Source organism: Anoplopoma fimbria, chromosome 11 (genome assembly GCF_027596085.1).
Source record: "Anoplopoma fimbria isolate UVic2021 breed Golden Eagle Sablefish chromosome 11, Afim_UVic_2022, whole genome shotgun sequence".
NCBI classification, from domain to species: domain Eukaryota; kingdom Metazoa; phylum Chordata; class Actinopteri; order Perciformes; family Anoplopomatidae; genus Anoplopoma; species Anoplopoma fimbria.
In genome coordinates, this window is record NC_072459.1 from 18339324 (window position 1) to 18365542 (window position 26219).

General features: G+C 40.2%; 1 protein-coding gene across 2 annotated transcripts in view; it reads right to left on the reverse strand.

Annotated features, from left to right (window-relative positions):
• Positions 1–26219, reverse strand: part of rbfox1 (RNA binding fox-1 homolog 1) — a 109070-nt gene that overhangs the window by 47135 nt on the left and 35716 nt on the right. For both annotated transcript variants that reach the window (XM_054606788.1, XM_054606789.1), the window contains exon 2: positions 5247–5528. In XM_054606788.1, coding sequence (XP_054462763.1) covers positions 5247–5528 — 282 coding nt within the window. The remainder of the gene's footprint in view (positions 1–5246; positions 5529–26219) is intronic.

Genomic DNA, 26219 nt, shown 5'->3' on the forward strand with positions numbered 1-26219 from the left:
AAAGGAGACGTCAATCCTCCAAGCTGCCCAGCGACATCTTGTCTCCACTGCCCAGAGACATGGCAGATTTCTTTCCAATTCCTGCATCGGGGGCCACAAATCCTGTTCCTGTTCTTTCTGGGCTGCAGCAACCTCCCATTTCTGTTCCCGCTGGGCCGCAACGGCCTCCTGTTGCTAAGTTTGGTCGGGAAATCCAGTTTCCAGAGACCTAGCCCTCTTGTTTTTCTGCGGAGAGGTTCCGCCTTCAATGCCTGGATCCAGGAGGGTCTTGCTCTTCTGTCCTGGTCGACCACCAGAGTGGTCATGCCTCCGTTGCTGTTCTCCGGATGTGCTCCGTCCACTTGCTCATCATCCAGATGTGTTCTAGAACGTCTGCTCGTCCTCCTGGCCATCCTTCGGAGTGGTTCTGCCTGTTTAATTGCTGTTTGATTCCCTTTTAGTAGTCTTCATCTTGTGGCCTGTGTTTGTTTAACTTCCTGTCCAGCCTTGCTCTGTTCTCTTTGTTTCTTCCACCAATCAGCTTTTAGCCTGCCATCGTGTCCCACCATGTTTGACTGCCTATTGCCTCTTGCAGATTGACAACTTTTTAGTGTCTTCTGTAAACAGTTTATGTTGTCATGTAAAGCTATTATAGGCATATTTCTCTATTTGCAGTGTTTTTTTAACATGCCACACATGTGTTTGTTTGCAGTGCATTGAGCTATCAGTGGCAGGGCTATTATTTTGATGTTTGAAAAGCATACTGTGTCAAAGAAAATAACAGTGGTAAGACTTTGTAAATGCATTGCTGCATATGCAGCATTCTACTGTTATAATTGCTCAAATTGGAGCTACTGTAGTTATAACTGCTATATTTACAGTTAAGTAGTTTAGTCCAGTTATTCCAAACCTATAGGACTCTGGCCCCTTCAAAGGATGGCAAAGTTAATCTGAAGGATCACAAGATGATGAACAGGAGAGGAAAGAAAAAATGACAGTTAACCTTCATGAATCTATATTGATTTATGTGACTTTTCTCTTTCTGTGAAATATTTCTAATTATTATTGGACTTAGAAAATCAAACGAGGCAAGGCTCCACAACTACGCCCTGCTTATTTAAGAGGTCACAAGCCAAGCATACTGGAACCTTTGATTTAATGTAATACAGGTCCGTTGTTGTTTTCATAGGTGACATTGCAAATAGATATTTTGGTCATGTTGTTTAGCCTTACGTTTGCTGATACAGTTTACAGGTAGTACATCTTTGAAAATGTTCATAATCTGCTTAGTCAGAAATGCAGGTTTTTGTCTATGTATTGGATTCTGAAAGTCTTGTGTGATGATTTATTTGCCACAACCCTATTCTACCAGAGGACAGGGTTTGGGAGAGACAGCATGTTGGCAGCAACAAGACTGGATAGTGTACATCTGGAAGTCTCATCAGTTCTTCCTCTTAGTCAGTCTGTTTGCTGCTTCCCCTCCCCCATCCTCATCAAACCTTACACTCTGTCCTTTATTTCTCTCTTCCTTATCTCGTCTTTTCAGTGAGATCTTCTAGGAGTGTCCCTCCCTGTTTCTCTCAGTCCTTCATGTGTCAGCTGTTTGCCCCAACGGTTAATATCATCAACAAATTACCATGAAGGCAGGAATAACATCAGATACTAAGAACATTTGATGCCTAGGGCACTAGATAGCTTCAAGTAGATGTTGCAATTTCACAAATTTGAGCCTCAGAGGGATTACGCACAGGTCTGTTCTCTAGTTGTACTACAGCTCAACAAAAACACAATTTATTTATAAGTACAGTATTTTGTTATTGCAGATGTGATTTTTTTTTTAGCTAGTTTTACTTCAAGTTCATTCAGTACCTTGCTGCTGCTCAGGACAGACACCCCTGAATTACAAATCTACCTATAGAGTCCAAGCGCCAAAGACTCAGTCAAGACTTTATCATCACATATCATCTGTTAATAATAAACAATTATATTTTTTCATCTGACTTGATCTCCTGATTGAAATGAGATGAGATTGTGCGGGTTCATCCAGCGGGTCCTGCAGCGACCAGGCCACTGCGGACGGACCCGGATCCGGCTTTGCTACTTCAACCTGCAGTCAGAAGCTCTAGGAGGAGGAGAGCTTAGCGCCTGGCAGCAGCAAATTAAATTAAAATTAAAGTTCCTTAGATTTATCGGCAATAGTATCAGAATCAGGAGGGACAGGATATTTTTGTTCCTTTTCCTTTACTAACTGAACTGGGAAACAGGTATGAACGTGACCTTTAGTATCCTGTTCCTTTTGAAAAAATGACATTTAGAATATGTTAGCCTAAATGAATCCACTCCCCCCAGTCATATGAATACTCACATTACTCAACAGAAGATGATAAAACAAAGGAAGATTTATTTTAACCCTCAAACTGCAAATTGAATTGACATCACCAAAACGTAAAGGATATGGCGTTCCACCAAGAAGAAGAATCTCAGTTAGTAGGGCGAAATAGTCTTAAAACATAAAGGAATGCCCTCTGACTTTCTGCATAACAATAGTTTATTTGAGGATTTTTAGTCAGGATTTAGAGTGCATCATAAATAGAAACAGCATGGTGAAAATTAAAAATGACCTTCTAATTGCATCAGACAAAGGACTTGTCTCTGTACTTGTATTGCTAGACCTTAGTGCTGCATTCAACACCATTGGCCATCAAATCTTATTACAGAGACTGGAGCATTTGATTTCCAAAAAAGGGACCATTAAGTTGGTTTAAGTCCTATTTATCAGATGAATCCTAGTTTGTATCTGTAAACAATCTGTAAACTCCATGCACACCAAAGTTAGTTACGGAGTTCTACAAAGTTATGTGCTTAGTCTAATTTTATTCACCTTATATATGCCTGCTTTAGGGAATATTATCAGAAAACACTTCATAAACTTTCATTGTTATGCAGGTTATAACCAATTATATCTATCAATCAAGCCAGATGAAACCAACCAGTTCTCTTAACTTCAAGCATGCCTAAGGACATAAAAATCTGGATGACCTGCAACTCCCTGATGTGAAGTTTACTTAGACTCTCCAGTTGATCTAGAATGCTGCAGCACGTACCAACAAAACTGGGAAAAGAGATGATATTACTCCTGTATTAACTTCTCTGCGCTGGCACCCTGTAACATCAATAATTTGATGTTTCTCCATCTTTCTCCATACCTACAAAGCCCTAAATGGTCAGACAGCATCACATCTTAAAGAAGTCATAGTACCCTATAACCCCACTAGAGCACTGCGCTCCCAGAATGCATTATCAGTCAGGAGGTAGACACCCTCTTTACATCTAAGAGTAGGCTTAAGGCTTTCCTCATTGATAAGGCTAAGACTTATGGCTGACTCAGGTTTGCCTTGCACCAGTCATGCTGCTATAGACTGCTGGTAGACTTCCTAGGATACACTGAGCTCCTCTCTCCTCCTCTCCCTCTTTATCTGTATACATTCATGTCCCATAAATGCACATTGCTAACTTGTCTTCTTCCAAAGAGTCGTTGTTGTTGTGCTGCGTCGTGCCTGCTGTCTCGGGCCTGCCTGACGCCAACTGCTACGATTATGATTATTAGATATATTTCCATTAATAGAAATATTTTCTGCCTTTATTATCATTTTCATTCTTGTATATCCTCTGTTGCTTTTATTATAGCAGTTATCTTTTTTTCTATTATTGTTTCCACTATTATTTGTGCTATTATTGCTATTACTACTGTCATTATATCTTTCATATTTTTTATATGGATTTAATAAGTTGTAATTTTACTATGTTGTTAATTCTGTAAACATGACATATATTGCCCTTCTGTTCATCCTGGCAGAGAGATCCCTCCTCAGTGGCTCTCCCTTGTATCTTCTTGTTTTCCACATTAAAGTTTCTTCAAGGGGATGTTTTCCTTTTTTCTACACAAAGGTCCAAGGACTAATGATATTGTATGTTGACCAGATTGTGAAGCCTTTTGAGGTAAATCTGTAAACACGATATTAATAAATATGATATTGGGCTATACAAATAATATTTTTTATTTTAATTAAAAAAAAAAGATAAAAGAAAAAAGGCTTTTGATCTTGTGTCAAAAAACTGTATGGCAGTTTGTTAGGAATAAAATAGATCCTGAAAGAACTTCACAATCACTAGATAGATTTTAAATAACCAAAATCTTTTCATGTTCATAATACCAGTCCTAGAATCTCCAGATAATGATCCAGTCCTTCAAGCATGTACTTCCAGGTCATGGTTCAGTTCTATAGCCCCAGTCATGATCCAGACCCATAAGTCACTACTTCCAGAGCACGAGCAAGTCCAACAACCATTTGGCCATGAACAAGTCTTACACCCCTAAACCTGCAGGTTATTGTTCAGTCTTCCATTCGTATAGCCCCTTTCAGACATCTGCAAACATCCAAGGGTGAAGAGAAAGTGTAATTTACACATATCAGGCAATGAAAATGTCTATCTGGACAGACAACGAGATTTGGGAACTTCTGTCGGTAAAGGTCCAATGACGTCCCGGTTGTTTATGACCAAGTCACAAACTGGCAACGTGAACACAGTGCAATCAGCGTCATGCAATGCCTATAGCACAGTCTTACCAGGTGCCACCCCCCCTCAAAACCAAACCAAAGTATTTCTAATATGTGAGATTGAGTCTGAGAGGGACACTCTCCTGTTGTGTGCCACATGTGTGCAAGGGAAAGAGTTCATATAAGAAAAGTTCTTAAGCAACAGTCTTTTATGAATGTTTGTTTGCTAGGTGAAGTTACCGCATCCAGTGACTACCACTACTACCACCCCTCCCCTTCCTTTTTTTTTTACTGCCTTGTGGATGTCTTCTCTAGGATGACCTGTGATGGAGTCTGGGCAGAAAAGTAGGGAAGGGTTGATTGAGAGCAATAGCTCTATTAAGTATCGAAACCATTTCGTTAACTTCTGTTTTTGTGGGAGCTGCTGTTTGCTTTCTATCTTATTAGAAAGAGAGTGACAAATGATCTTATTTAATAAATGTATTTTTGCTTTTGTATGCAAAAATACAAAAGCAAAAACTACAAAACTGCTCATAAACCACAATGTCTCAATTTTATATTTCTCTGTTGCATGTTGCAACATGTATATAGCTCAGGTTTTAATGTTAAAATTAAGAATGTTTAAAAACATGGCACAGTACAGAAACAATCAACTTTGAAACCCAGCTTTTGCCAGCTTAAACACCAGCTTTTCCCATTATGCCTTACTGTGGCTGTGCCGGTGACGGTCTGACTGCCGGAGTCTGACCCGATCTGCTCATTGTGGCTCTGTGAGGACTGGTACATGTTGAGTGGATGCTCCTGGACACCGGTGTAGTCCTGTGGGGTTGCTTGGTGCTGGTGTGGATGTGAGTGGGGGTGTGGATGTGGATGAGGGTGTGAAGCTGTAAACTCAGCTGTAATGTTGTTCTGCGGAGGGGGGGCAAACTGGGCTGATGGGTAGGCCTGGGCCATGGACGGGTCTGGGGGTGCCGGTGTGTCCTGGTTACCCTGCATGGACAAAAAAAACTTTTTTTAATTTAGGAATAAATTACATTCTTTGTAAGTACTTGAACTACCGGATTCCAATAATTGAAAGCAAAATTAGCACCATTAGTATAATTATATGCTGCTCATGATGCAGGCGAGGCTGTTAGCTTGTAGCGTTAGCTTGTTAGCTTGTAGCAAGTTAGCATGTTAGCGTGTAGCATGTTAGCTTGTAGTGTTCTGCAGCATTGAGCAACAGTAAACATCAACATGTGTGTAAGTTAATGTTGGCAACAGTCTTTATGGACTGTCGCTGTAGCTCAACGTTTTACAGTGAGTTTTAGGACATTTTTTAATCTAAAATACAATATGGAAAGCTAGTGGGGCTGTACACAGTTTAAATCGGGAGGAAGTGAGTAAAACAAATGTACGTACAAACAAGAAGATAGTAAAAACATTGTTGTTTGGCATACAGCAACTTACAAACAATATAAAGCATTATACTGTGTAATATCCCAAGGAGCATCTTTCCATTGAAAATATGTTTAAAAAACGACTGTGGTCACCAGTGAAAAGACATTCAAAACTGATTAATTACTGAGTATTTTTTCCAAATACTTGTTTAATTTACAGGTGTCTACCTTAAATATGGCAGACCATCTGAAACTGGCTCCTAGGTGGCTTTGACAACGACATTTAAAGGACGAAACAGAGATTTTCTTCAACAATTGTGTATTTTAAATTGGATTTTAAATAATGTTATGTTCATATTGTTGCTTATTAAATACAAATTAATTGTTGCCTGCGTCATATGGACTTATTTGTCCTGTCAGTGGAAACTGGGTGTTACTATGACTACGTATTTAATTGCTACATATTTAACTGTGAGCATTTTGAAGTTCAAAATACATTGAAAATACGGTGATGGCTAAAAGACGTTCAGAAGTGGTTCAAAAGAGAAAGTGAAGACGTTGAATAAACGTTCATGTTTACAACATATTTCAACGGGATTTGCTATATTTGCTTTCAATTTCGAAATGTGGATGTGGTTTCTTAGTAAGGCTCTGAAATTATGATAAACTATTAGTAGCACAATGTAGAGAGTGAAAAATGTCACTAGTCATCTTATTCACATCAATTTACAGTTTCATTTCAAACAAAGCCCCATCACAAAATACACACACACACACACACACACACACACACACACACACACACACACACACACACACACACACACACACACACACACACACACACACACACACATGTATGTACCTGGCATATAAAGGAAAACACTCAAGTTGCCTGAGATCCTTAACATGACTAGCTTCTAATCTACAACAAATACTCTTTGTTGAACTATGTCCTGGCTAGAATCCATTTCAGGTATTCTAGCTTTGTATATATGTATTAAAAAGTAAAATAGCCCCCAAAAAATGTAATAATAATAAATAGTGTGTATTTGTCTGTAGGATTTGTTGGGATAACTTTTCTGGATATGGAAGATGCACCACATATGGGAGTGGTCTGGCAAACATTTTAACCTGCTCTCAGCCAGCTAGGAAAGCATCCACCCAGCAAGTTAAAAGATCATCTGAGATATCTGAGATAATGCTAGCCTAGTAAGGATGGCGTCATGTGACCCTTGTCTTTCATGTTTTAGCCGTCCCATATTTGTTGGTAAACATGTTAAATGCTGAAGCACGATTTCATTATCCAGATACTAATCTAAACTATGACAAGGTTGAAATGGTGTCATGAAAGTGGTCTGGGTTGTATAGTGTTCTGATCTCCAACAGGTGTAAATGGCTCTCCATAGTTTGGCCACTTTTTCAGGAAAAACTCATGAAGAGAAGTTGAAAGGTCACCTTACTCTGCCTCTCTTGTTCTCAAGCTGCCTATCAAAAATCTGGAGATGAGCCCTTCCTCTAAAAAGTGAAGAGCCCATACAGCAGAATCACTTCTCTCATGGGGGACACGTGTAAATGCGCGGACCTGTGATTAGATGTCATTGACCAGATAGACATTTCAAGTTTCATTCTAGTGACTTGGTGTGTCAGGGACTCAGGGGAAATCAGCACAGCAATGATTTTCCTCTTCACTAGATGTAGTGTGGAGTTGCTATTTTTAGATATAAAGTCCCTGAACTAAAGGAACACCCCGTTCTCACTCCCCACTTGTCAAATGACGACACTTGGTCAGTGACCTGCGAGGCACTCTTTAGTGTCTGAAGTTGAACAAAGGACTTTTACCCAGGAGACCACTGTGTGTGTCCCATGTGAACTCAACTTGACTTATTTTACATTAGACTTGTTACATTACTTACATTTTTTACTAACTTGTACTAATGCAAGGTATGAAACAAACCCAAACATTATTCTTCCCTTAAACTAACCACATAGTTTTGTTGGGTAAGACAAATCTTAAATCTAGACTCCATGCATGTAAACAGTGGGACCAACAGGGCGTCCCTGACATATCCACAGCTGAGCTAGAGGGAAACCTAGCGTAGGTATTTGACGAGTTGTGAATGGGCATGTGTTGAAAGGAAGGAATTTACCAACATCCAGTAGGGAAAATTAAGCCAGTAGATATGTGGTCTAGAAACCCCATACAGGATTTATAGTAAGAGGAATGTAAATTTCCCTTAGCAATGAGGTTTAGCTCTAACTTATAAATCTCACCGAAGCAAAAGTTTCGGTGAGATTTATAAGTTTTAGAAATGTGTCTTCTGCTGGCTGTAAATGTGATTCACAGAAAAAGAGTTAAGACATCAATGGAAAGAAAGTCAGCGTGCAGTGTGTTTGGTGTATGGGAGAGAGGTTACTCCTGTGGGATATTTATATCTCAGCCATTAAACAGAGAGGGGGAGGGGGAGGGGGGAGGCTCAGCCATATGTAGGAAAAAGAAAGAGAAAGAGTGACAGAGAGAGAGAGAGGTGCAGCCATATGAAGGAAAAAGAAAGAGAGAGAGAGAGGTTCAGCCATATGATGGAAAAACAAAGAGGGAGAGAGTGAGAGAGAGAAAAGGGGATGCAGACTGAGTCTTGGCTAAATGCTCTGCTGTGTAATGAGAACCACATTTAGAAGGCTGAAATATGCTTTACGTGGCAGAGCACTACACACACACACACACACACACACACACACACGCACACACACAGGCAACTGGAGGAATACAATTAAAATGCAGAATAAACCCACAGAGAGGGAAGGATTTTCTCTTCTTCAGAGTAAAATCGTCACTTGGTATGCCTCCCTGTCTGTTACTCTACTCAAAAACTGTCTCACTATTTCTCCAAAGACAATTTGTGCCTTGTGTTTTACATTTTATTGATCATGTATCTTACTTCTGAAAACATTTAATGTTGACTTGACTTCTGTAAGATACTGTACTGTATTATTTTGTGGCACTGCATTGGTCAGTCAGCATTCTCTGTGAAAGTCAGGGACACACTTTACCAGAAAGAGAAAGAAAGAAGCAGTTAGATGATCCGGTTCTGAAACCAGCCGTTTATCTGAGCTGAAGCGTTCTTAATAACCCCTTATAGCACAGTAAAGGCTCATTACTTAATTTGGACAGCAAATTTTTGAATTGTTGTTTTCATCATTACTTTCTGTCAGGAAGCAAATACTACGTGTTGAAAAAGCAACTTAGTTTATTTTTGGTACAAGGTTGATCTTAGCTTTCACATTGCTTAAAAAGGCATCAACCCATCATGGTGTTAACATTTTTTGAAAACGTCCACTATAGTGCACAACACCACGGAGGCTTCTTGTCCGAACCTAGACGGCAAACTTTACTGGTCCTTTAAGAGAGCACAGACCAGATCCACTCCTTCAGTTCTTACCTTTCACAATAAAAGCCCCAGGCATATTCTCTGCATAACTTTATATCAGAGGAAACTCAAATTCACTCAGAGGATTTAACTAAAAGGAAACTCAATAAAACAGTTTACTTAGGCTAAAGAACAATTTAGCTCAGACAGTCAGTCAGACGCTGCTCTGGTTCATAATAAAATCCCAGTAGTTGGTCTTCTTCCTGCAAATCATGTTGCAAATTTGCATTGCTGCAGTGTTGCACATTTTAAATCTGTCTGTTTGTTTTCAACCAGTGTGACCATCTGGCCGCTCGTGTCTCTCCTCTGTCTGACCTATTTCAAGTGATGTTGCTGTCCTCCCAGATCTTAGCAATAACTTTGTTGCATAGGCCTACAATGTGAAACACGAGTTAATATGAACTGTAGTTTTCCTTTCGGGCAAAGATAAAAAAAATTGGCTGAAAGCTTGCTAACTCTGGAACCACTGACTCTGCCTCCTGGCATTGCAGACACCTCCTTTTAGATTTTTTTCATGCTCTTTTTGTTGATATAGAGAGCTGCAGGGATGACGTATTTTTGTATCCAACAGGAAGTTGGCATCAAACCTACCCTCCACAGAAAAGCCAAGAGATTGTTCCATTGGATTTTGGATTATTTCAGAAAATATCCTCTGTGGCAAACAAACTCTTATGATACTTACACGTTTTGTTTTGTCCAGCAAGATATTCTTCACAAATGAACACCTTTTGCTGTGATTTTTAAAGTATGAATGCAATTTGCAGATTTAAAAAGCTAATTTTTTAAGGCTATAAACAAACATGACCACGGTCTGTCACGAGCATCACTTCAGTCGTCTCATTTAGACCCTTGTTAGCAACCACCTCTTTTAAGACACTGAAAGGTTTAAATTCACCAGAGGGGTATTTACTGACCTATTTTTATAATGTAAAATAAAGCGTTAAAGTCTCTTTAACTTGTCTTAACCACAGACCTTATTTAAGGCGTCCAACGAAAAGCACATTCAGCAAACACATTGACTTCCAGACGAGGGAACAGGAAGGGAAAAAATGCTGACTCATCTCTGGGTTTTAGGTACTATTCCTGCAGAACTCTAGAATGTCCAGTATGCATTTGACCAGTCTACCTGGCCTAATGTATCCCGCAATGCAAATTGCTGGAACGGCACCATTAATGGTCAAGACAACAGTAGCCTCTATTTCCGAGCTTTTTTCATCTTTAAATGAAATAACATCACCGTCTCCCATCATCATGATTTACCATAAGCTGTTAAAATAAATTAAAGATGTGTGGAGCTAAACCTGCAGTATTTTATAAAGAAAACAAACATTGGTCTTAACACAAAAAGAAATTTCAAAGCTCAATAAGTTGAAAGTATTTGTCTCCAATAAGGCAATAGAAGTCTGAGTTTTTTGGGTGTTTGTCCAGAGCTTTAAAAGCTTGTTTGAAGACTAAACCCTGGCCTGCATACTGCAAAATTAACTGATTCACCAGTTTCATACTACATACTACTGATGAATGCAGTATGCAGTATGTACTGTGTACTACATACTGCTGTGGTAAGTAGCGTGTGTTAGAGGCATTTGTTCAAATGACAGATGATGTGGATTTCCTTGGGAGGGCAGTTTAAAGATGATATAAGCCAAATCAAGTGGGTGTCTTCATCCTGGCCGTCAGTTATTGCTGGTGGCTTGTCAAAGTCTGCCCTCCCAGCTAATCGTGTTTCCCATAGAACTTGGAGTTAAAGTTGAGGCTAGGCTGTGGTTAGAAGTCAAAGAAATGAATGGTTGGTATAAGGGCTCATTGGATTCAGGTCAAGGTAAGGGGAAGAACAAATCAATAAAGAAACACTTCACCAAAACACCCGTAACCAACTGTCCTACTGTTTATCAAGGGCACTGTCTGGGGGACATACACAGAGGGAATTTCTCACTAAAAGCAGTGTAACATTAAAAGAATCCCACTATATAAACAAGGAAATATAAAGAATGATAAAGGACACACAAGGTGGATTTGGATGGATCCAACAAACAGCGATCTTTCATCCAGGAGGCTGCTGTTCGTTCCCTGAGTGACACAACAAGTCAATGTTGATTTATGTAACTTCCATTGTTCCGTAACGGCACTTCTGTTATTATTTTAACCCAAACGGCGATCTTTTCCTAAACCTTACTTAGTGGTTCTGTTGCCTAAACCTAACTGAGTTTCCTGTAAAGGCGGAGGTTTGTTTTGAAAAGACCGTAGTCATGTGACAAGCAGGAATTGACACGTATTCCTGGCTTTTGTAGGAAACCGAACAAGAATGGGGAGTACTTTTTATAAGCTATCATACGAAGTGTGTATGAAAATATATTGTAAAGAGAGCTGACTGACGTTGCTTCCTGTATGGCCTCTGATCCAGTAGCTTCTGTAAATCAATACATTCTCCCAATTAGCTTTTCTTTCGCCGGCCTTTCTGAAAAAATTAAAATGTTCCTGAAGTTTACTTTCTAAATTAGTTGAGGCAGTTGCAGGACAATGGGTGAAGGCAGGGTTCACCTGGACAGGTAACCCGACTATCAGAGAGATAGAAAACCATTCATTCTCACATCCACACCTCCGGGCAATTAAGAGTCCTCAATTAACCTAAGCTGCATGTCTTTGGACTGTGGGAGGAAGCTGGAAAACCTGTAGGGAACCCACATTGACACAGGGAGAACATGCAAACTCCACACAGAAGGCCGTCTAGCCCGGCAATAAAACCCAGGCCTCTTGTTGTGAGGCGATAGTGCTGAAAACATAGTTATGAATATTATATTATTCGGCTAATAGACCCCCATAGATGCTACATATTGGTCCTTAAAGACCACTGAAAAAAAGATATATTGAACAAACAACGATATAGGATTCCTTATATAAATATATGAATTAAGTTGAGGAAGTCTTGTTCTGTATTTGTTGTTATTAGTGCATGTCAATGAATAATGAATGCTATGTCCTTACTTTTGGAACAGAACCTGGGTGTTCTGGTTTCACTTCTGCTGATATTTGGTGATTACAGTAATATATCTCTCTCAACATACAAACAACATTTGAGTACGGTAATACAACAATTATTTAAGCTAATTCACATTACGACACTAAGTAATACCATATGTTTCATTTAGTACATATCCACTAACTGCTCAACAAACAACCTTTTCAGTTCGCACAGTTTCTTAGTTTCTCCTAAAAACAAAGCTGCAGCTTCTCTCTCTCTCTCTCCCCCTCCCTCCCTCCCTCTATCTGTATATCTCTCTTTCTCTCTACCTCTCTCCTTCTATCCCTCCCTTTCTCCCTCTCTTGCATGCGTACATTTGCCGCCTCTCACTAGATCGTAATAAAAGAGAATGAGATCAAATGTAATAAAAATAAAGTAACCCGTCATACACCATCACACCACACACATGAGCAGAGCATGCAGCCCTGCAAACCCATATGCACCGCATACTGTACACACACACACACACACACACACACACACACACACACACACACACACACACACATCGTAAGCACATACACAACATATGAAAGGAACATGCAGCATGCTGTCTTCTGCAGTCACAGCACAAACAGTGTGTAGTGAGCGAGCGGGTGTGGAGAAAGACAGAGAGAGAGATGGAGGAAAAACAGTGTATTCTCAGTAGTACCTGCTCTACCATCTTGCCTTTGCCTTGCCTTCCTCCGTGCACATCCAGCCTGCTAGTGACTGCCTACAGCTAGCATCAATTATGGATAGCTTTGTGTGTGTGTGTGTGTGTGTGTGTGTGTGTGTGTGTGTGTGTGTGTGTGTGTGTGTGTGTGTGTGTGTGTAGTGGGGGAATGAGCAGGAGGAGGAGGAGGAGGAGGAGGAAGTGCCACTATGAATGAAAGTAGCATTCCCCAAAACTGTTTTCACCACGCTCTCACAATCCTTCTCCTCCATTTTTTTTTTTTGTCATCCTGTTTGCTCAATTTTGTTCTCAGCACTATTAAACTATATGATCAGAAGTAGACGCCCTGTAGAGCCTTTATCTCCATGAAGAGACGGACAGATTAACTGGCTGTGAGCTGTTCCAACAACAACATTTTAAGGGAAATATATTTATTATATATAAAAAATAGCAACATTTTTATATATATAAAAAATATATTAGTTTGTTTCACCTGATTTACGCTTTTTGGTAACTGTGTTCATGTGTGATGATGTCAGTCTCCATAGTAACCATTTCATTGTATTGAGACCATTTTATGAGACTTAACGCCACTGTATATAATAAACCTATTGGATAATCACAGCCTCATGAAACTTTACAACTACATACTCCAGACCGGGTACATTCAGAGGATGTATTGATTACCATAGGTATGTTGACAAATAGGTTGTTTTCTGAGCATTTGGCACTACAGAAGTATTTGCCATCCATTTGCAAGAAATTAATTGATAAATGATCAAATCAATAACCTCATGGATTTAGTTGAACATACTTTTCTCACGGTCAAAACATACTTTGACATTTCAGAGATGTGGTCTGGGTCAAATGGTGTTAATATACAAGGGTCTATGTACACCTATCCAACCTATATCTTGAGTTTTAGGGGTCATTCGTTCCAATTACAGTTTTTCTCAGTTGTTAACACACAAAAAGCGAAAATTCGGCACAATTTGCACAACCTTCACTTCATGTACCAATCGCTCGACCCAATTTGGCACTACTTCACACTCCCTTATCTGCATTAGACTCTGACTTTCCTTCTTTACACTCTGATGTCAATTACACATCACCTTGTTGTCAAAACACTACACACAATGTTCAGTTGTTGCACACACTTCTCAAGTAAAATCTCAAAGCATCAACCTACAACACACAAATATTCAAATCTCTAAACATTCAGGTCTGTTGAGCAATTTGCAATCAGGACTGCAGCATAAAAGTGCCTTGAGCCTCTGTTTTGTTTGGTGAACAATGGAGAACTTTGAAGAGATCGACAACCAGAGAAGGAGAGGGGTAAGAGTGAGAGGAGGAGGAGGAGGAGGAAGAGGAGGAGAAGGACAAGGAGAAGAAGGAGGAGGAGGAGGAGAAAGAAGAAGGAGAACGGTCATCTCTAATGAGATTCGGGCCACTGTGGTAGACCATGTGCTCAACCATGGTTTGAGCATGAGGGAGGCTGGCCAGAGGGTCCAACCAAATCTCAGCCGCTTCACAGTTGCTACCATCATTAGAACCTTCAGGATGGAGAACAGGTACGAAATCTATTTGCCTTGTGTGCTGTAATACTGCATATCAATAGAATACAGTGTGCTCACAGTATTTGTATTTTGCAGGACTGAAAGAGAACCACACCGTGGAGGAAGAACACACACTTTCACAGCCGAACAGGAGACTGAAATTGTAAATATGGTTCGTGAGAACAACGCTATCACACTCCGACAAATACAAACTAGGATCCTGGCTGACCATGCTACATTCAGGAATGTCCAGACCATCAGGCCGGTTTACAGTACTGTACTGTTCTCTGTGTGTACCGAAATAAAACTTTTTTTGCTGCATATTTGTGTGCTGTTTTATGTTTGACTATGAAAAAAGTAGGCCTACACTGAGACATTTTACAAAAGGAGAAATGGCTCATTCTCCAGAGTCGTTGTCATTCATATGGTGTGTTCCATTTCTATGATTGTGTTTTCAATTTTGCACTTCAGTGTGCTGTAAATGCTTGGTAGTGTGCAGCAAATGCTTAGTTGTGTGTACTCAATGAATGGTATGTGTGTGTCATTTGAGAATATGGCTGTGTGTACCAAATGAAAACACGAGTTCCATTTTGTGAACAGTTAAGAGATTTGATGGCAAAGAGTCATCTTGCAAAGGGAGTGTCAGGTTTAGCATTTTGTGTGTGAGGTTTTCAGTTTTGTGTGTGCAGTTTTGAAAAAGCCGTTATGTTTTGAGAAAAGTGTGTTAACAATTGTGAAAAACTGTAAATGCTTTTCACATGATACTCTACTGTGGTTTACCTTTATTTGGGGTTCTACTTTAACCAACACCCAACTTTTGGTCCGGATTGTCCTCCTACAGTTTGTGCCACAATGCTCCTGGGGGTGTATTTGCATTTAACTAAACTAAACTTTGAACTTGGTATGACTTGTTCAAATATATCACTATCAACACAGCCATTTCATTTAAATAATAATACTCATAATACACAATATAAGCACTTTTCTAGTTGACAGTGTAAATCACCTTGGGTTTCGCTGTTCAGATCCAGGGGTAAAGATTTATCAAAGAGTTTCTACATAGGACCTGCATCAACCTTAAAATTGAACAAGCTTCAGTTATTCCATGTATCAAGGTGACGGCCGAGGACCGAGCAGATGTTGGACGTATTAACATTGTACATTAACATATATACAGAAATCAGAGAGCCTCAAGGTTTCAATGTGCGTGCTGATATGCATCCTGGTTGTTATGGAAAAACATATTACGAAGAAAATGTTTAGGTGCAGAAAGGTCAGTGAAAATAAGTAGTTTGGACGGACTTTGTCTGGATTAAAAAAAGGTATTTGTGGGTAAAGTGTGCACTTATCCAATACATATGATCTGAAAACAGCATGTTCAGAAGCAAAGATTTGCACTTCTTTGTGTGACGTTGTGACACACAAGTTACACCCCCCAACATCAGTCCCCACCATCAACAACATCAATAAAGGTGTCATTATGCTTTAAAAAGAGCTTGTGGTATCAGCAAACAATGTCTGATGTATAGTTTGTGTTAAGCGTAATGTGAGGAGTTCATAAAATGATTCCCCCCCTCCCTCCAACCGTCTTATGTAATTTCCCGGTCTTTCTGAAATAATACACCTGTATCAGCCTCTCTGTGGCTTGTGGCTTTCCTAGAAAGACCTATCAGTCAACTATGAATTACAGAGCAGAGAAATAAATGACCCACACAAACACACACACACACACACACACACACACACACACACACACACACACACACACACACACACACACACACACACACACACACACACGCATCCAAGGCATACAGAGAGACAGGAAGGATGAGGAAGAAGAAGCTGGCGGGATGCGGACAGGCGAGTTCTTGCCAGGTATGTGTGTGTGTGTGTCCTGGTCATGTAGTTGACAGATGGTTTGAGATGTGAGGCAAGGTGTGACCATAGCAACACCGGCCAGGATGAGCACACACACACACACACACACACACACACACACACACACACACACACACACACACACACACACACACACACACACACACACACACACACAACACACACTCTCACACCACTGGGCTGGCTGGTCTAGTCCTCAGTGAAGACCGGAGGCCAGACATTCATTCACTTGTTCCTTCATTCATTTATTGAGACAGAATTTCATCTCAGTCATGAGTCAGCCAGACTCCCACTAGCACTCATAACAAGTTCTTATCTGTGATTGTTGTGCACTGATACCTACGATGAAAACTATTTTTCAGGTATTTGCATTTCAAGAACCATGATATATTTGTGGTCATATTTAGTGAGAGCAGGCACCACTGTAGAGACAGTCATGAATCCCAGCAGGGGAACAGTGTGTTTGGAAGGCTTGGAGAATAACAGAATACATAGAACCACTTTAAGTAATTAGGATATCAAAAAGGAACGTGTATTCTGTTAATACAATATAGTGGATACATTTATTAAAAATAGGTTTCACTAGCATGACAACAATTTCAAAATATGTTTGAAGTAAAGAACAATATACTAATAGTCTCACACAATGGCCTCTTACGTCCAGCTGTGGTGGTGCATGTGAGGTGTAACTAAGTAACAGTCCATTTTAATATGCATTTAAATATTATGTTAAGAGGACGTTGGGACGTAGTTTAACATGTAGTGATTTTATTTATTTATTAACAAAACAAAACAGTGCTATTGACCTGGCTTATAACTACTGATCATTGCATGACTTTTTTCTTTTTGATCACTGATCCATATAATCATTTGTGTTATTCGCTTCCATTTTTTTTCCACCTCAGACAAGAGCTGAAACACCAAATTAAACAATTTGTCTTGACTTGGCATAAGAATATATTTGGTAATAAGTTCCGTTTCCTGCGGCGTTTGTTGTGTGTAGGTGTGGCGCTGTCCTCAGTGCTGAAACAGAGCAGGGGGTACATAGACAGACTAGCTTTTCTGGTGTAAATAAAACTTTCAGGCCTAATTCCAAATATTAGAAAGAAAAAAAATTGACTGAGTTGGAAAAGTTGGTGTATTGATAAAAACAAAATGCAAAAGATCGCAAAAGAAATTATTAAATCATGACATACATGACAAACAGATGTCATATTTCCATCAAGTTTTCAACATAGTTTTCCATCGTTTGAGTTTGGACTGGAGCTCCTTTAGTTCTGTCGTCTCGTTTTGAGCTCTCCTTCATCAGAGGATAAATGGCACTGAACTGGACAACGCAAACCGGCTGTTTATCTACTGCCCCTGATACACAGCAGAGGATGGATATGTTCAGTAATATTCTCCAACACATTTATTTTTCATTACCTGATCTACAATCTCTCATAATTAAGCAGCATTAAATAAATCAGATTTTAGTTCTGGTGATTTGTAACTCGTGGTTACTGGTGGTAATGGCGTATTCCCAGCTGCCACTGTGTCACTCTTTATTAATCCAGTCAGACTTTAATAAAGGCTTAATGAGAGTGTTTGTGTGAGGAGTGTAAGAAGAAGAATGTTTGTAATTCTTTACTTGTACATATATTGCTTTGTGTGAGTGTGTGTGAGTGTGTGTGTGTGTGTGTGTGTGTGTGTGTGTGTGTGTGTGTGTGTGTGTGTGTGTGTGTGTGTGTGTGTGTGTGTGTGTGTGTGTGTAACTTTGGAGGACTGGGGTCTGTCACTGTTACAGTCACTTCTCTTTTCTGGTGTGTAACACTTGTTCATCTGCTTTACAAGCACAGATGTTGCTCTGTTGTCAGGATCAATGTTTGCTCTTCGTAGTAACTGACAGCCATTACACTGTTACATACAGCGAGCCGAGAGAGGACGAGTGCTTGTGAAAACACAGATTATGGCTCGGTGATACAGACCCATCTGTTAGCTGTTGGCATTGGGAGAGTGAGCATTTAACATAATTCATCCACGTCTAGGTAAAAAAGTGTTACAAACTTATACACATATGTTGTTGTTCATGCAATATGTACAGTATGTAACATTCTGTCTGTCACACTTTCAAATAATACTACATTTTAAGTTCCCGTCACTTAATCAAAATGACAACACTTGTCATTGCCTTCCATACCATAGGAGTATTTAAAAATAAAAAGATATATATGAATCGATCTATATATATTTTCATATATATATTCCCATAGTCAAGTATGAGTTACAATAGATAAAAAGTCAGGCGCTATTGACCACTCATAGTCGACATGTTTTCCTCTGATACCTCGGTTCATCTCAGACTCTTCAGAATGGTTGTGCACAATTTTCAAGGTTCATTTACAGTTTAAGTTTGATTTCTGACAATGAGCCCTACCATAAAGAGTGATGTGAACCCTCTCATTTTTTTATTACACGCATGTGCAACCACAAGCAAAGAGTCCTGCGTTGGTCACTGTTGGCACAAGAGGTTAACCTAGAGATAAAACACAAAACTTCCGCTCGGATTGGTCCGCCTCTCTTTGGAGTCCACTACAGTGATTGGCCCGTCATCCCCCGACCCTCTCCATCGGGTCTCGTCCCCGGCCTTGTCCACCAATCCCGTGGCTACTTTCTCTAAGTACCTAAGCAATAAAAGTGGTCTGGAGCAAACTAGCGGTGCGGCACTGGAACTGTTAACTAGTTTGCTGTGTAGCCTATTTGACCTGGCGGTTGGATTTAGATTGAGAATGTTTTGAATTGTTAACTGTGAGAGGTACTCACTTATCAGTTTTGGGAATGGGAAGTGATCAGTCTGACTTTTATACACATTCCATTATGCACTCACCTAAAGTTACAAATTCTTACTGATTAATGTACTGAAAGTGGGCCCCATCATAAAACCAAAAAAGACATATTATTTACTTCTCCCTTCGGGCTATCTAACTTAAACAGTGGATCTGTATACTGTAGCAGAAAAAGACATGGAATTCAAAGTTGGACTGTTCATAGGTGGAGGAAGTCACTGGCGTTAGTCTGTGATTTGTGATTTATCATAGTGGTGTATTATGGATGAGCATTAATATGTAACAGACTAAATCTACTATACACATCTACAAATATACCTCACCCCTCCCAGAACAATGTGACAGATACATACAACATCCATGCATGTTCAGTGGGGGAAATAATTATTTGATCCCTTGCCGATTTTGTAAGTTTGCCCACTGACAAAGAAATGAACGATCTATAATTGTTATGGTAGGTTTATTTTAACAGTGAGAGACAAAATATAAAAAAATAATCCAGAAAAATCACATTATATAGAAGTTATAAATTGATTTGCATTTGATGGAGTGAAATAAGTATTTGAGCCCCTACCAACCCGCAAGAATTCTGGCTCCCACAGACCGGTGAGATTAGTCCTCTCACTTTAAGAAAGTACTCCGAATCTCAACTTATTACCTGTATGAAAGACATCTGTCTCAATTCATTACCTGTTTAAAAGACACCTGTCCACAGAATCAATCAATCAGATTCCAACTTCTCCACCATGGGCAAGACCAAAGAGCTGTCTAAGGACGTCAGGGAAAAGACTGTAGACCTGCACAAGGCTGGAATGGGCTACAAGACCATCGGAAAGCAGCTTGGTGAGAAGGAGACAACTGTTTATGCGATTATTCGGAAATGGAAGAAACACAAAATGACCATCAATCGCCCTCGGTCTGGGGCTCCACGCAAGATCTCACCTCGTGGGGTATCGATGATCATGAGAAAGGTGAGGGATCAGCCCAGAACTACACGGGAGGAACTTGTTAATGATCTCAAGACAGCTGGGACCACAGTCACCAAGAAAACCATTGGTAACACACTACGCCGTAATGGATTAAAATCCTGCAGCGCCCGCAAGGTCCCCCTGCTCAAGAAGGCACATGTACAGGCCCGTCTGAAGTTTGCCAATGAACACCTGAATGATTCAGAGAAGGCTTGGGAGAAGGTAATGTGGTCAGATGAGACCAAAATCGAGCTATTTGGCATCAACTCAACTCGCCGTGTTTGGAGGAAGAGAAATGCTGATTACAACCCCAAGAACACCATCCCCACCATCAAGCATGGAGGTGGAAACATTATGCTTTGGGGGTGTTTCTCTGCTAAGGGGACAGGACGACTTCACCGCATCGAGGGGAGGATGGACGGGGCCATGTACCATGAAATCTTGGGCGACAACCTCCTTCCCTCAGCCAGGACACTGAACATGGGTCGTTGATGGGTCTTCCAGCACGACAATGACCCAAAACATACGGCCAAGGCAACAAAGAAGTGGCTCAAGAAGAAGCACATTAAGGTCATGGAGTGGCCTAGCCAGTCTCCGGACCTTAATCCCATAGAAAATCTGTGGAGGGAGCTGAAGCTTAGAGTTGCCAAGCGACAGCCTCAAAACCTTCAGGATTTGGAGAAGATATGCAAAGAGGAGTGGACCAAAATCCCTCCTGAGATGTGCGCAAACCTGGTGACCAACTACAAGAAGCGTCTGACCTCTGTGCTTGCCAACAACGGTTCTCCACCAAGTACTGAGTCATGTTTTGTTAGGGGATCAAATACTTATTTCACTTGATCAAATGCAAATCAATTTATAACTTTTATATAATGTGATTTTCTGGATTTTTTTTTGATATTCTGTCTCTCAATGTTAAAATAAACCTACCATAACAATTATAGATCGTTCATTTCTTTGTCAGTGGGCAAACTTACAAAATTGGCAAGGGATCAAATAATTATTTCCCCCACTGTAGATAAACACAAGGCGCACACACACACACACATGCATAACAGGTTCGCCAAGGACATATCAACAATTTTCTTACGTTTCCAAGGCAACATGGAGATAAGCTTTCACCACACTTGCTCAAAAGCATCATTTCCAATGCTTTAAACTGATCCAAAACCAAATTCTTGTGTGTGTGTGTGTGTGTGTGTGTGTGTGTGTGTGTGAGAGAGAGAGAGAGAGAGAGAGAGAGAGAGAGAGAGTGGGTGGGTGAGAGGCAGCAGGAGAATAAAAATAGACAAGTCAAACAACTATGAGAGAAGGAGTTGAGCAGAAAGAATTGCTACGAAAACTCAAACAGGAATTCCTGGACCAGCTGACAAACAGTGTGGGGGAATAAGGGAATTTAGGGGAAGTGAACAAATGAACACAGCTCAGTGTATTCATAATGTGCTTTACATGTTCATACACTAGATGTAGATCCATTGCACAGGACTCACAGCACAAAAAAACACTGGAAAATAAGCCATTGCTATTTCATAGGGTAGTACATGCTGATACATCGGATACTCTTTTATGTATACCCACTAATATGCTACTAGTAGTGAGTTTGGATTTAAAAAAATATATATTATGGAATTCTTTAAATCCTCTGTATTAGCATTTATATGTTCAAGTAAATACCAGACCTACTGTCATAATGATTAAGCTGTAAGCTTAATATATACAACAGAATTAATATAATGACCCAAACCTCTGCAAACAATTTAAGGAAAGTGTTTAATCTTCATGATAATTGGTTGTAAAAAGTCTAAGAGAAATAAATTGTGGTAGTATGGACCTACACTTGATAATTTAACTGCTCAATGCAAACAACGGATGGAACAGAAACAACTTAGTATAATGAGCAAACAAACCCGCCTCAAGTTTGTTACAGCTGCTATTTAATAGCTGACAGATCTAAATTCTTTGCTAATGAAATACTGAATTATAATAGTGTTTGTGTAGTCAACTTTTTCTCCGAAATAAAACAGGGAAACTTGATTTGTTTTTCCATACTGAACACATAGGATCTAAACACAAGCAGTCTATTCAGACTTCTGTCACAGAAGTCTAGACATCTCATTGGTATGGATGTTTACTTATTCATTATACCTTTACTGTTTGATTTCTTAGTTATTCTACTTGTTTTGTTTTTTGTTTTTCTTTCTACTGAGTCTCTTCTTGTTGTACTATCCATGTTCTTGGTCCACTCCTTGCTTTCAGTGCATCCACTAATCAAAGTTAAAAGACAATAAGATGTACATTTTCAAACGTGGAAATATAACAATAGTCTGTAGAGCAATCCGAATTCAAATGATAATGCAATCCAATATTATAGTTAGAGGTGCTGATCTGAAAATAAAATAAAAATTCTGAGATTCCGGAGACGGTAGCACAAAATACTCTACTTTAAGATTTTACTCGAAATTCCAGTTAAGGTTTCCTTATTGGCTACACAAAACACCCATAAATCTTCCAAGCCTACCCTCCAGCCTGCTAACCTCCTGCCCTGCTAGCCATCAGCCTACCCTCCAGCCTGCTAACCTCCTGCCCTGCTAGCCCTCAGCCAGACTCCAGCCTGCTAGCCTCCAGCCTGCTAGCCTCCTCCAGAGCCTGCTAGCCTCAAACCTGCACCCCAACCTGCTAGCAATCTTCAATGAACCCATTGAGGAGCCATCCTGATGTCCGGCAGACCATGTCCCCTTGGGTCTCTCCTTACCATTTTCAGTGGGAATCCCTGTGGAGTCCCAAGAAGAAGGTGTGCAAGAAGAAGTTAATTCTGATCAGACAAGCTGCCAATGCCTGTAAGATTTTGTCAATTAACGATATCTGTCTAAATTTGCGGTACACACATTTTAAACTATACTGAAAAATATTAGATTTTTATTTAATTTAATTAAAATATTTGCTGTAATTTTTCAAGCCACATGTATATGTGGTTGGAATGTTACACAAAGCACTTTGAGCTGCATCTAACTGTACAGAAAAAAATCTCTGTCAGTCTGTGTGTACTTCACATATCTCCAGAACCCTTCATCCAATCAACTTCACACTTTAAGGGTGTATCGCAGGGGACCCAAGGGTGTGCCGAGGTCAGTATTAACTAACAAATGGTTGGTTCGATACCCGGCTTCGGCAGTCGATGTGTCCTTGGGCAAGACACTTAACCCCAAGTTGCTCCCGGAGGCTTGCCATCGGTGTGGACTGGATGATGAATGTTAGTTAGAGTCTGATGGTGGCACCTTGCATGGTAGCCTGTCATCAGTGTGTGAATGGGTGAATGATATGTAATATACTACTGACTGTAAGTCGCTTTGGATAAAAGCGTCTGCTAAATGACTGTAATGTAAATGACGGTGCTCCATGTAGCAGCATGGGCAGGGCTTCAGGGCTTTAAGGAGCTCAATGACTGCGGTTTACTTTGCTGCTGCAGACTGGACGTACTAAAGTTACAACTGAACAAACAAGTCATTGAGCAAAGAGCGGTTCTCAACAAAAATACAAGCAGCTCTTACGGGGGCCAAATAATCTGACACGCCCTGAACAGGAACAGCACTGTTTATTTCTTTCAAGCTAGTCCCCAAGGTTGGTATAGCAACTTCTGGTGGGTATAAATTATACTGTGAAAATTAATCCCATCATTATAATGACCTGTTTTGGTTCTCAAGCACCAGAGAGGTTTCCCAAAGGATAGACCCTTTTCATAATGACCACTCTGCTCTTCCTTTACTGCCACCTTGAGGTTAATCCACACGCTGTATTTTCTCCACAGCCTGGTTTCTCTCACACTTCAGTAGTGTGTGATTTAGTAAACTGTGTAACCTTTGGGGGCTGCTGGCATGGGTCCACACCTTAAAACACAGACAGCGTTTTAGTAACACTTGATAATACACACACACATACACACGCACAAAGACAAACACACAGTTGGAAAGCAAAAGCCTATAATCTGTGAACACATAACTATAAAATGTGATGAAGGTGATAAAGAGACAATACACACTCTTTGTGTGTGCGTGTGTGTGTGTGTGTGTGTGTGTGTGTGTGTGTGTGTGTGTGTGTGTGTGTGTGTGTGTGTGCGTGTGTGTGTGTGTTTTGGGGGATGTCCTACAGAACAATATGTTAATTCTACATCAGAATTTACTTCATTTCCATCACATCTGCTGCAGGCATTAATTCTAATACTTGGCTTTGGGGCTTGTAATTGCATGATTTGCATTTTTCTCCTTTATACATAATCCATGCTTCATACACACACACGGGTGCACACACACACACACACACACACACACACACACACACACACACACACACACACACACACACACACACACACACACACACAGAAGACTGTATTGCTTCATTTTGACACTCTACATTGCCTTGATCTGCTGTTTTTATTATCTTTACACAACACGCACAGAATGTACACACTCAAGCAGTCAAACGTACATATGCAAGCGAACAGGAACATATGTATTTGTTCACATGCAAAGACTCACACTGTTTCTGTGCTAAAATAAACACACACGCACAAAGAAAGCTGACATTCTGGCACACAGTCAGCTAGCCACTGTGTAACTAGGGACTTGGTTCATTGGGAACTGCTTTGTCAACACACCACAGCTTGTCTGCAGCAGCAACACACACACGTACACACACACACACACACACACACACACACACACACACACACACACACACACACACACACACACACACACACACGCACACAAACACACACACCTGCATACACAAACACAGAGACTTCATCTCCATGTAGTCATTTCCATAATCTACAAAAACAGGCTTTTCTCTCCACAGCAGCAGCTCTCCCATGCAAACGAGGGATATTCCCTCACTGGAACACAGTGTATATATAGGAGTCTGTGTGTGTGTGTGTGTGTGTGTGTGTGTGTGTGTGTGTGTGTGTGTGTGTGTGTGTGTGTGTGTGGTTGTTGAGTGCTGTGGCCTTTGTACTGTGTACCCTTTATGCCTTGTCTACAACATGTATGTGTGCGTGTACGTTCATCACGTATTCTCTCAGTCTCTTCACACACTCTCTGTATTCACCTGACAGCAGGCGGAAGGCCAGTGTGTCCCATGTGTGAAATACGCCAACACACAGTACACCTCAACCATACTTGATGGAACCTTCTCCTAATCCCGCTTTGATACATGTATGTTTCCTGCAACTCATCAATGTGTACTGCTTCACACCAGCCCAGAGATAATCCAGCTATAGCAAGGTTTGAGGACATGAAGGGCCCTATTTAAGACATTAATCTGACTCAAGAACGTTTCCCCATGGGCTTGAATATGACAAATGCATCCGTCTCAAACTGGAAATGTCATTTGCGCTTAGCTGTGCAGCACTTTGCACCAAGTGTTATATAGGGCTCTATGAAGATTAAGTTCGCAATGTTGGATTCAGCATAAAAAGTATTGTCCAAATAATACAATGTTAATGGAAGAACCTCCATAGATGGTTATCATGTAATCAGTTTTTCATTCTGGAACTGATTCAATTAATATTGCATATCTGACACTGTCAAGTTCTATTTTAAATAATAAATAATTTCATCAGATTTTAAGTAATATGTTCTTTCTTTTAAAATGCATCAGAGAAAGACTATTCAAAAGAATATATTATTTTCTCTCTTAAAAATACAGTAGACCTGCGTGCTTCTAGAACAACAGATTTTATTGCGATATTGATAGTAATTCTCAGCTGCATATTTTACCGTCATCCGATCGTAATTGTTTTACTTATTGTGTGTTGATCTTTCGTATTTGTTCCTGTGTGACGGGATGTCTTTATTGATCAAAACTGTCCCAGAGGGCTCTGATATACTTCCATACACTCAGGGTCTTAACGGGCACTTGGGTATTGTGGTTATAACAGGGAATAAAACA